Source organism: Oxyura jamaicensis, chromosome 26 (assembly GCF_011077185.1).
Source record: "Oxyura jamaicensis isolate SHBP4307 breed ruddy duck chromosome 26, BPBGC_Ojam_1.0, whole genome shotgun sequence".
In the NCBI taxonomy this organism is placed as follows: Eukaryota; Metazoa; Chordata; class Aves; order Anseriformes; family Anatidae; genus Oxyura; species Oxyura jamaicensis.
The window spans coordinates 4,086,758-4,099,023 of record NC_048918.1 but is presented as its reverse complement, the minus strand read 5'-3'; the positions used below and the strand labels follow the sequence as shown (position 1 = coordinate 4,099,023).

The window sequence follows — 12,266 nt, the reverse complement described above, 5'->3', positions numbered from 1 at the left end:
TCAGGAGGGATATGAAGGGTGTCAGGAGCCACAGGGGTGAAGAAAGGCAGCTCTGTGTCGGGTTACTGCATCTCGCCTTCGAAGCAGGCTCTCTGGCAGAGACGAGCCCTCCCTGCCGGGCCAGCCACGAGTGCCAGGCAATTACATCATGGCCTCGGCCCCTGCTTGCAGCAAAAGTTTCTAGCAATTGTGGCTGCAGGGTGAGGGGATAAAAAAAAAAAAATTAAACATGGACATGACCCGAGCAGAGCCCAGGGCAGCGACACATGAACGGGCTGGCCCAGACAGAGCTGTTTTTTTTTTTTGCTAGCAGGCGGCAGCCTCTCCCCTGCTGTGCCCGCAGGAGCCAGCCCAGCCTGCCCCGGCCTGCTGTGAGAGCTGCTCAGCACCGCTCGGGGAAGGGACGAGCACCACCGCACTCGCAGGGCTGTCAGCCCTCGACATCTCCTGCACCCGAAAGGAGAAGGCTGCGGGTCCGGGAGGAAGCTCAGTGAGCCCCAGGTGCACCCTACGGGCACCCTAGGGGCCCCAGGTGGACAGACAGCAAGGTTTCTGGATTTGGTGGCAGTGAGCCAGGGGGCTCGAGCATCGCCGTTACTTTGGGGTGGGCAGGAGGAGATCCCCCACTTTCACACCCTCCTCCTTAGCTGCAGATGTGTCATTCCTCCCTGCTTTGTGCAAATACCTGTCCCTCCTCGAGACTTGCCCTGTGCAGGCATAAATCTCTCTACAGATCAGGTTTAATAACAAGGTGTTGCTAATCCTGCCGCACAGATGGGGAGAGGAGCGCAAACAAAGGGGCAGCGGCTTTCCACGCGGTGAGGGCCGGGGGCTCCTTACCTTCATTCCTCTGGTTGTTGAGCTGGTTGAACTGCTCTGTGAACTCCGTCAGCGACTCCTCGATGGTCTCCGTCCGAGGAACCGAGAGCGAGAACCTCCGCTTGAAGTTTTTCATCTTGTTCATTTTACCTCGTGCCCTGAGGGGTGGCAGAGCCCTGCGGGGAAGGGGACAGAGCTGGCTGCGGGGTACGGGGGGGGACAGACCCCCAGACCCCCAGGCACCGGGGCCGGCAGCACCCAGAGCTGCACGTCCCTGCTGGGATCCCTGGGCATCCTCTGTGCCAGAGCCCCCAGGGAAATCAGGAACCTCGTGTCACTGGGAGCTGACTGTGGTCAGGAGGTGTGCGGGGCTTTTTCTGAGCTAATTGTCAGAGATGAGCCCAGGGCAGAGCTGTGGACACTGAGTCACGGGTGTCAGCACAAGGCATGCCTTGGAGCATGCTTGGAAACTCCAGGAATGCCTGGAAAGGGGAAAAACATGGCAAAAGCAGAAGGAAAGCGGGAAAGAATAAACAGTGAGAGAAAAGACACCTTCCCAGGCAGTCTGGTCTCCCTGCTTTGCCCTTGCACAAAAAACTCCCCAAGCCAGCAGCAGGGTGCTGGGGGGAGCCAGGACCGGGCAGGGGGTCCCTGCCAGGGGAGATGCTCTGAGTTCGGCTTGCTCACAAGCTCTTCATTGACTCAGATGTGGTACAGGCGCTGGAATCTCCTTAGCTGGAGATCTGATTAGAGCAATAAACCCCTTAAACGAAGAAAACCCTCAAGGGACACATGGCGAAGCGTGCTGCGCCCGAGCAGCCCCATGAGCGGTCTGAGGAGCCTGGCTCTGGGCATCTCCACCTTGCCCTCCTGCCAGGCTCGTCCTGGTGCTGGGAGCGGGCAGGATAAGAGCTGTGTGTGCACGGCTGGCTCTGTAGCACCAGCACCACTGCGCTCAGGACTTGTTCCTCCTGCCGAGCACAGACCTAGTAAATGGCCATCGCTCCCCAGAGGTGCCGACATTGGGGGTCTCACCCCCAACCAGCCCTCGCAGACCCCAACCCATCTCCCAGAGTGTTTCCATTTGACGGCACCGTGCTCCTTTAACGCGGCCCCCCCCCCCCCGGCGCCCGCGGGGGGGGGGGGGGGGGTTAAGTAGGAAATCAGCCCCCGGTACCCAACGGGCACCCACCGCTACCCGGAGTGGGGCTCCGTCCCGCACCCCACACCCTGCGAGCCCGGCAGCCCCCAGCCCCCTCCGGGCCACGAGCACGAAGCCGCCGCGGTCGCATTCCAGACGGATGCGCTCAGCCGCAGCATCCCCAGCCAATGCATCGCGTCGCCAGGGCGACGGGAACACTTGGGCTGACATGCCTGCATCTGAAGGCTTAAAAGATTACCGGCAGCAACATAAACACTGCTGGCGTGGCTGCCACGCTCGGCTGCGAGGCACGGCCTCCCGCGGCGGGTGCAATCCCCCGAAAACCCTTGGGATGATCCTTAGGATGCACCTGAACGCTGGGGACCCGCTCCCCTCGAGCACCCCGCTCAGTGAGAAGCCCCACTCGCCTCCCGCCCTCAGGGATGCAAAACCCTAAAGCTGAAGGCCCGCGGAGCTTGCATATGCGGGGGTATTTGGCTGGGGGTGGGAAGAGAGGCCAGAGGCTGCTTTGAGTTGCAAAGTGAGCAAGGAGGATGCCAGACGCATCCACTTCGGGCCTCAGACATTTAAATGTTTTCTCAGCTCTACAGGAACAGGCATTGACAACAAGACGCTGACGCTAATGAATGCATTTACAAAGTCTCCAGGCTGGTGCTTTTCTCGTGGCCAACAATAAAATCCCTGAGCAGCCTTGCTCCTCCTGAAGGGCAGGCAAAGCTTTGGGGACCGCTTTCCCAGCGCACGGCTCTGATCCGGCTCCTCACCTCCCAAACTGTGCAAGTTTTACCCTAGGCACTGCCGGTGAGTGGAAGTGACACTGGTGTCACGGGCACCCAAGGAACTAAACTGGCCTGAAGAGCTCTGCTCCAGCTGGCACTGCTCAAGCAGCACGTGGACGAGGTGCAGATGCTCCTGAGCTCCCAGATTACCAGGCAGGGAGCAGGGGAGATCTGTGCTGCTCCCAGCAGGTACATCACAGGCTCTAACAAGAGGAAACCCCCCACATTAACCTCCAGCTAATCTCAATGATTATTCTTTAAAAAAATGAGAGCATCCACAAGTTTCCTCACACCTCAGGTGAGGGCTGCGCTCACAGACTGCAGGCTGGCAGCATCCTGAGCCAGCCTTTGGGCGCTGCAGTTACCTGCCTTCAGCTGGGTGCTGCTCACCCCACTGCCACCTCCCCTACGGGCACCGCTGGCACCTTTGGGATCTGCAGGAGCACCCTCCTGGGACTGGGGGCTGCTGCACCCCTCCAGCACGCCCACCGTGCCCGGTGGCAGCGGTCACCCCACTGTGCTGGGGACAAAGCTCTGCCCTGGCCGGAGGGGCATGGGATGGTCAGAACAAGCTGCACGGCAGGACCAGAAGGTTGGGGAAGGTGCTGAGCACAAGCTTCACCTTCCAGGCAACCCCACAGCCTCCAGAATGGCCCTTGACTCCAGGACTGGGGAAGATGCAGGGAAAAAAACAGGAGAAAGAGCACATTCCATCTCTTCCCTCTTAATAGTGCAAGTGGTCAGAAGGCAAGCACCTTAGCACTGACAAAAATCTGTGCTCCAGATTGCTCTGAACCCTTCCCCTCCCTGCCATCAGCAGAAGTACCAGCAGCTACAGGCTGCTAAATATAAACCTCCTTGGAGAGGAAGCTGGGTGGGGGAAAAAATAGCACCGGGAGCACCAGCTACCTCTGCTGCTCCGCGCGAGCCTGCCCTGCGCTCATTATCTTTATGGCTCTGTGTAATTGTGGCTGTTCTTTCCAGGCAGCCCTGGACCTGCTTGGCATCTGCTGATGGGGTTCACATCGAAGTGTTTGTCAGGTGGATTTTATGGGCTTGTTCTATTCTTAGCCCTCCACGCCCGCCGGAGAGGAGTTTGCTCTGTCCCACGGGGCCGCTCGGACCCCGGTGCCCCATGGCTGGGATTCAGCCCCCCGCAGCAGCGGTGGCATCCCACGACCTGTCCCTGGGTGCACACACACTGCAAGGGCAGAAGCGTCCCGTGGGGTACGAGGGGCTCTGTGCCCCCCGGGGAGGGCAGTAACCTGCTGCTGCATTGTTTTAGGAGAAAGTTTTGGGAGAGGGCGTCCCCTTTACAGCTAAATGGTGCCCCGCAGCCTGCTCCCACGGCACAGATTTCCAAGGAATTGTTGCTCGCAGCCGCCTGTTTCCCCTGAATTTTAGCAGCAGTGCACTAAAGGAAGCAGGGGCACTTACTGGCTTGCTGCGAAAGTGACACTTGGTAAGCAGAGCGATGAGATCACTCATTTTACGGCCCCGAGGCTCTCAAAGCTCCCCGGGAATGAGGACAGCCCCTGGCCGGAGGCACCTCGGGGATGGAGGACGGCGGCTGACTGCCGACGTGCCGAAACACGACGTGGCGCGGTAGGGCACGCAGGGGGGAAGCGATCTAAAATGGCAACGAGGAATTTAGGCATCGACAGGCAAAAATGAAATCACTCAGCCTGGACTTTGGCCAAGAAACGGGGATTAAAGCCAGCCGCGTGAATGATCTGCATTTACTGTAATGTAGTCAGATAGTAAATACTTGGCTAAAACACTTCAAAGAGCCCAAAGCTGAATCCCGTCAGGAAAGCTAATCACACGCTCAAGACGAGATGTTAACAATTCCTTAAACGCCGCGCTCAGAGCCACGTTTGCTGCTCAAGCACCGACTGCACTCACTATTTTTCAGCGAGCTATTCCCACAGGCATTTGGGCTGCGACTCTCCCCATGAATCTCTTGCATTTGTTCAGCAAACCCCCCTGGCTCTCTGCCGGGAAGCCAAGGGGCAGGTATTTTCGGCACCGACAAACCATCTTCGGCGTGTGGAGCTCTCCCCTTCCTCCTTCAGCGCATTGCAGAGGCTCAGAAGCAGGGCTTTCAAGCCACAACCGCTTTATTGCTTCTCACAAATAAGTCTCTCCTTTTTTTGTGTGTGTGGTTGCCATTTTAACAGGCTCCTGCCCTCGTTTCCCAGCTGAAAAGGTGGAAGGTTTGGAGGGAATAGTCTGCTTTTTTTTTTTTTTTTTAACCCCCCCCCCCTCCCCCCCGAGATTAACAGTTGTGTTTACAAGGCAAAATGAACAGTCCTATTCAGCAGTTCCAGCCCATGCTCCTAGCTGTTGGGTGGCATTGATTCGCTCCTGCAAGAATCGGGGAGATGGGGAATTCTGCTAGTGGAGCCCTGTTTGCTCTGCAAACACGGCTATCGTGCAACGCTGCGTGTGGCAACAGGGCTGAGCAAACACCGTGCCGAGGCACCAGTTGAATACGTGCCCCTGCTCACATTGCAAGGCCTGGAGGCCGAAGTCGGAGCGACCAAGAGCTCAGCAGAGCAGCCCTTGAGCCCTCTCCACCCAGCAGCAGAACCCATCCCTGCTTTGCTCCTGGCACGAGCCCCAGCACAGAGGGAGGGCAGGGAGAAGCGGTGCGAGAGCGGCTCCTCCATGGGACACATCCTCCATGGCTTCCTCCTCCTTCTCTGCTCTCATGGCCTTACAGGGCCAAAGCCACATCCTTGGAGGTGTGCTGAAGGGAACAGGGAGAGATTTGAGGCTGGGAGTCAGGCAGAAACCACAGCTGGCCTCGGGGACAACTCCAGCAGACATCGGGGCGATGCCGAATTTGCTGCAGCAGCTGGGAATCCCAGCGGGGCAAGGGCAGGGAAGGATACCAGCCCCTGACCGCCAGATGGATGCCTCCCCGGCTGCTCAGCTGTCGGCACTAATTCCTCCCCAGGGTAACGAGCTCCCAGCCGCTCCCTCCCCAGGAGGGATGCCACAGAGCAGAGCACAGCCCAAGCACCAAGAAACAGTGGTTTGGATGGAGCCACTCTGAGCTTCACTGAGAACCAGCACAGCCCTGCAGAGAGGGGGCCGCGTCCTGGGAACCTCTGGGACATGCAGCAGACCCTGCCCACCCCACATTGCCACCAGGAGCCTTTTCCATGTGGCTCTTTGCAGCAACGACAACCAAAAAGGGGAGAGATGAGGAGAGAGAGCGAGGCCAGCTCTCCTCCTGCACATTTGCCTCCCGTTGCTGAGCTCTGCTGTGCAGGGGCCCTGACATTTCCCTGCCACACAGGAAACAAAGCCCCCGCCAGGAGGTCGTGGTCCTGCAGGGGAGGGAGGACAATCAATTCCTATTAATCTATGGGAGCCCTGTAGCAAACAGCAAGTGCATCATCCCAGGGCAGAGACCACAGTGGGCATGATTGGAAAGGAAACTTTGGGTCTCCAGGGAGTCTGCCCACCCCTGGGTCACAATTTTTCTCTCTCCTGTCCTGGCTTCCATGATTACGACAAATGCAGAGCACCAGGAAGGTGATTACAGCAGCCAGGAATTCGCTGTCCTCTCTTCTCACATCTGCTGATCAGGGGAGGCTTGGGAGGAAAAATGAGCCCGTAGCAAGTGCACAAGGCTGGCTCCCACCCCAGCTCTGTCTCCGCATGCCTTGCCTTCCCCAGCTATAAGTCGGGAATGATGATGCATCCTTCCTCCCTTCTCATTTCTTTGCCTCCTCCTTGGTCACGGGACGCTTGCCGGCAGCAGCCTGGTTTGTGGGGTGCACAGAGGGCTTCCACCCTCCTCTCCCCAGCAGCTTCCCTCGCTGCAGCGCTGCGATGGTGCCACGGGACGTCGTTGGAGAGGAAACAACAGCACAAGGGGAGCACCAGCCACACGGAGCCTGTACAGCCCTGAGCCCAAACACACAAAGACATCCTGGGAAGGTGAATGCTACGGACAGCTTCCCGCAGCCCCAGCCTTTGCGGAACTTACAACCTGTTCCTGATGCACGGCTAGGAGCAGGAATCGCCGCCGTTCTGCTCGATGCGGCTCCGCTCGCGGTTGTCTCAGTGCCGACAATGAGCCCAGTAACAGGAGCGCACAAAGGAGGGCTGTTCTGCCTCCTGCCGTGCCCGCAGCCCTGCGTGGCGCAGCCGGCAGCTCTCCCTCAGCTCTTCCCTCCCCGGCCCGTGGTGAGATCAGGGCAGCGCCCAGGAGGGCACTAAAATGACCCTCATTATCCCGGCAGCCACGAACACTGGGTGCTTATTCCCTGGCAGAGGACAACCTGAGAAGTGTCCAGTGTTCGGCTGCATCAACAATAGGCTGATAACAAGCAGCTCGCCCACGGCAGCAGGACCTCAATGCCTGCCTTGTTGCTGCCTGGAAGCTGTGCAGAGCCACCCAAAGGTGCCCGTGCCAGCGTCCCTCTGGTACTGCCACTGTCTCCAGGGGACGAGCAGCCCAGGCTCGCAGCTGGTGTCCGTCAGCCCATCCCCTGCTCCAGCAGATGAAGTGCTGCTGCTGCTTGGCACCAGCTGCACATCCGCAGGACAAGCAGTAGACGCACGAGTCTCGGCACAACCGCGCGACTTTCCCTGTCTCAGAGCCAGCCAGGGTTGTGCTGGGCTCCAGGGGATGCTCCCACCGATGCTCATCTTGCAGTTGAGGCTGAATTTGCTGTCAGCTGGGCACTCAGGGCACATGTCCCACTGGCAGAGCTCACTGCGATGGCAGCACTGCCCCACGGTGCCACACCACGACCTGGAGACCCGGGCTGTAATGAGCTGTCTGGAGGCAAAGAGCCAAGCTGGGGCTGCCAGGGCTGCAGTGCTCTAGAGCTCAGGTGTGTTCCTGGAGGTGCTGCTGATCTGCCGCAGGACATTTAGCTATTGTCACCCATTTTCCATGAACCATGTTCTCCTCTCATCCTTTTCCTGCCCTGCCAAGCATCACGCCATGCGTCTGCCAAGTCCCTCGTGCCGTGAGTAGCTGCTGTGATAGCAGCACAAGGAATTATTGGAGAGGAACACTCGCAGCAAAAGCCAGCCTGGTTCTTGCCTTTTATGACACTCAGCTGATGACTGGCTGACAGTTAACTCACAGCACTCAAGCTGCACCCCAGGCAGGTTGGCTCTTCCTGCTGTGCCACCAGGACCTCGCTGGGACGCCCGCCTGCTCCTTAGGAGCCCCTTGAGACCCAGGGTCCTGTGCTGCCCTCTCCCAGCATCACGTCCCAAAATGAACAGAAGCTTCTGAATATAGAAGTACAGACAGGAAAGCATTCACCAACCCCACTGAACGCTCCTGAAGCACCAACAAAACACTGTCCGTCCCCCCCCCCTCCATGCCTGGCAGCCAGAGGTCCCAAGCAGCTCAGAGAGACATCGCAGGGGGTGCCAGCTTCCAGCTACCACAGTCGCTGTCAGCAGAACAAAGCCCCTTCTTTTCTCTCCCAGGAGTGTTTAACCTGCGGCTCAGGCTGTCAGCACCTGCCCTGCCTTTATTGCCAGGTGGGAGGAGGATCCATGCAGGAGGAGATCCTTGGCGCAGGAGCACCGAGCTCCTCCGAGCCTCCCCCCAGCACACCTGCGGCTCCATCCCGCTGGAGGAAGCTGCGCCACGCTGACACCCACACCCTCACCCGGCACGGGGTACGCAGGGTCTGCTGGCTTCTTAATTGCTGTTTTCTTTCCTTTTCTTTTTGTAATTGGAGCTTTCATTCCCTCCCCAGCCCACACAGAGCTCCCCAGGCTGCGAGCTCGTACACTGCTCTGCAATTGCCGTGCAGACGAGCTCACGGAGAGCCAGGAGTTCCTTTCCTGCAGTGGTCGCAGGAGCAGCTCTCTCCCTTCCAGAAAATGCTGCAATTTTCCTCCTGTGACCCATAATTTCATCTACCACCCAAGCCCTCTCTTCCTGGCACAGGGCTACGAGGAAGGCCCCCAGCGAGGGCTGGGGGAAGCCAATCCTTCAGCACGAGGCAGGGGCTCAGACCTGCTGCCCACAGCCACGACCACCGCGGCTGGTGCCACGCTGCCCCTGCTCCAAAAGCCATGCTGGGGGAATCACACAGCCTTGCCCAATCCCCTGCTAAAGGCATTCCTAGGAGGGTATTTAAGGAAACAAATTACATCCTGTACACCCGATGCCGCATTTCTCAAATTCCATGCAACTACCTCGGAGGAAACGGAGGGGGACAGCAAACAGCACGCACCAAAAGGTGGAGAGGAGAAACAAGGGCCGGACTCCCACAAAAAGCCTTACCGGGGGGACCGTGGCATCAAAGGGTCTTGACAGGACCTCATTTCCCAGAGAAAATGGTTTTAACAAAACCAGAAGCCCAAAGTTCGTAAGGAGCACCACCACAAGCACTCAGAGCAACGAGCAGCTCGGCTCTCACCGCGTGTTTTTGCAGAGAGCAGACAGAAGCGCACGGAGTCCAGCTTGCCGTGCTCTGCTGCCACAAACCTCACTTCCAGACCGTCCCTCTGCCCATCACGCTCCCCACCCGCTGCAAATACCTGGGTCTGTGCCGCTCAGCCCCCCGGGCAGGACATCGGGAGGTAAAACACGGCTTTGTGCACCCAGCCTGGCACGGGGAGGAGGAGCTGCGGAGACTCCGCAAACAGCTCCGTGGGGGATTAAGGCGCCTTCCTCCCACCATGAGCTCAGACCCAGGAGCTCCTTGGAGCCAACCCCGCTAATAAAGCAGCCCCACGCCACACTCGGACGGATCTTTCTGCAGCAACAGGAAAAGAAATTAATTAAAGGAGCCGGTGTTCCTGAACCAGCTGCCGGAGGGTTTCTCCCCAACACTGCGCCCTGGAGCAGCGGTCCCACCGCTCGGCATTAGGCACGTAAAACTCTACAGCAGGGTTTCAAATCTGTTTTATTTAAAGCTCCGGAACAGTCACATGATAGCAAGGTAGTGAGCAAACACTGCAAGTCTGCTTCCCTGCCAAGGATTGCGCTAATCTGGTATTTAATCTTAAACCAGTTGTGCACCCATCCTCGGAGAGCTCTGCGCACGTGTGCCTGTGCGTGTCTTGCTCAGAGACGCAGCCACACAGGTAGGAGCACAACGAGCCAACGCTCGAGGAATCGGAGGATTTCAAAGCACAGCACAGGCTGTAATTACTCCTGGCACCCTCGTCTCCTCCAGAATGGGAGCAGCGATGCTGCGAGCCCTTTCAGCCCCTCCTTACCAGGGCTCCCGCAGGGGAGCTGAGCCCCAGCCGGGGGCAGTCGTGCAGGTGGGCAGCACTGCGGGGCTGGGGGGGTTTAAGCAGCCCCCTGAAGCAGGAGGGGGGGATGTGGGAGGGTTGGGGGGTGGGTTTAAGCAGCTCCCCGAACCTGCAGGTGGCTGCTGGGGGTCCCAGTGAGATGGGTTACGAGGCACCGGACTCTGCAAGGGCTTGGTGGTGCTGCCTGGGTGCTGGGCTCCCCTGCACCCTCTGCCCAGCCTGAAGCTGGCAGCTTTTCCCTGTGCTCCGAGAAGAGCCGAGTGTCCCTTCCTCTCCTCCTGGGGCTTCTCAGATCTCAGTGCTGATACAGCCGCAAGAACACCGCGCGCCTTCTTTCTGCGCATGAAGCACTTTGCAAAGAGCCAGGGGCTGGGCAGCGCAGTGAAAACCAGACATTGTCTGGGCCACACGCAGGGAAGGAATAACACAGAAACAAACAGAGAGACGTTCACAGTAGCAAATGTCTCAGGGAACAGCCAGCGCAAGCAAATGAAGCGGGTCCTCGGATGGTCCAGCTCCAGCTGGGATCCGAGCACAACAGTCGTCAGGAGATGGGCAGCTCCCCATGCCTGAGGTCTGGGGGTTGCCACCCAGGTTGTGCCCAGACCCCAAAACCCTTCTCAGTGACGGGCTTGCCCTCTCCACCAGCTTCCAGAGGAAGAGCCAGGAGAGCAGAAAGGCAGGAGGCTGGTGCGAGATGCAGCGAGCTCCCCGTGCTTTGCTCCTCATCCTGATGTCCCCAGGTGTCTGCTGGCAGCCCAGGATGAGACGTGCCAACAGCCCAGTCTGTCCTGCTACATCCAAGGTGCTGCCATCTCCGGAACCCCACTGTCCTTCTGCAGTGCCCAGAGGAAGCCGTCCTGCTGCAGCTAACCCCCACCACTACAGTGTTTTCGTGTTAAACCCCACTCCGACCCGCCTGGATACCAGGGGGAGATATCCCAGATGTATGAACAGATTAAACATGCCTGAGTGCTTGCGAACCTCTGCTCACTTCCCTATGGAGGGCAACATTTCATGCCTATCTGGGAACTCAGCGAGCGCTCACTGTTTAGATAAACCTTGTTCCTTATTAAACTGTAAATAACATCTGCTTTGCCAAGCCAAGCCCCAGCTCGGCGTCCTGAAAGCTGCGATGTCAGTCATGAGCATGGCAGACAAAGCAAGTGCAGTTGGTGGTTTTCAACAGACAGGATCCCTATTTTTTTGAACCTTGTTTTCTCCTCCCATCCCATCTCTTCCCTCCCAAGCCACCTCCCTGCTCCTCTTTCTGAACCACCACAATTCTTGTTGCAGGCTGGCTCGGGCTCCCCCAGCCCCGCCGTCCTTGATGAACTCGATGCATTTTTCTGCACGAGCCTTGGCAATGGGGGAGATAACAGAGCACAGAACGAGATAAACAGAGGGGAAGAGAGGGAGGGAGGGAGATCTGCAGGAAAACACACGGCTGGACTCACCAGTCCTGGGCACTGCTAGGGAAAGAGAGGTGCTAGTGGCTGCCGGCTGACCTGTGGCCTGCAGTCCCTATGTCTTGTAGGACACCTGAAGTCCTGAAACGATTTCAGATGTTTCCTCCCAAAATCAGAGCACGCCCACACTTCCACGTGGTGCTCAGCAACAGGCTGCTAGAGTCAAGGGGGCTCCAGGCTCGGAAAGGGAGACGAGAAGGGACTACATCAAGCAGGAGCGCTCAAAGCTCGCTCGCTTGTGTTCAGTCCTGCTCCTCTCCTGCCTCACAAACCAATAAGCTGAGTGCTTCACAGAAACCTCTCGAGATAAGAAAGGATGATAATCCTGAGACCCAAAGAGACGGGAGATTTGGCCGGTGGTCCCACGGCAGGCCATCAGCTGAGCTGTGCCGCCCCCTCCCACCCAACTCTCCTCTCCTGTGCTGCCTGCGCCCACCGCAACCCCCTGGCCTGCAGTGCTGCTATCATGGCACGATTAGTTGCACAATTCATCGTTAATAGGAAGGGATTGGAAGGGATTAAGTGCTTAAATAGAACACACACTCCTAATGGCAATTTATAAAAACACGCCTTCTCCCTCAGATACTGTGTCATGTTTTCGGGGAATTGAAACGACTGACGTGGACCTTTTTCTCTGCACCTCCTGCGCAGTATAAACGTGTTTCCATCCCCGTGGAGCTGCAGCCTGGGGCTGGGAGGGTCTGGGCAGCACGAGGGGCACCGCAGCGCACCCCAGCCCCAGCTCCCTAGGGACAGGGCAGCAGCCGGAGCGCCAGGAGA

The 12,266-nt window shown here is 58.3% G+C and overlaps 1 protein-coding gene across 1 annotated transcript in view; it reads right to left on the bottom strand.

Annotated features, from left to right (window-relative positions):
* The window catches only part of CDK18 (cyclin dependent kinase 18), a 34,454-nt gene that overhangs the window by 11,424 nt on the left and 10,764 nt on the right, over positions 1-12,266 (bottom strand). Inside the window, exon 3 of the mRNA XM_035347388.1 lies at positions 841-995. Within this exon, the coding sequence (XP_035203279.1) occupies positions 841-995 (155 nt within the window). The remainder of the gene's footprint in view (positions 1-840; positions 996-12,266) is intronic.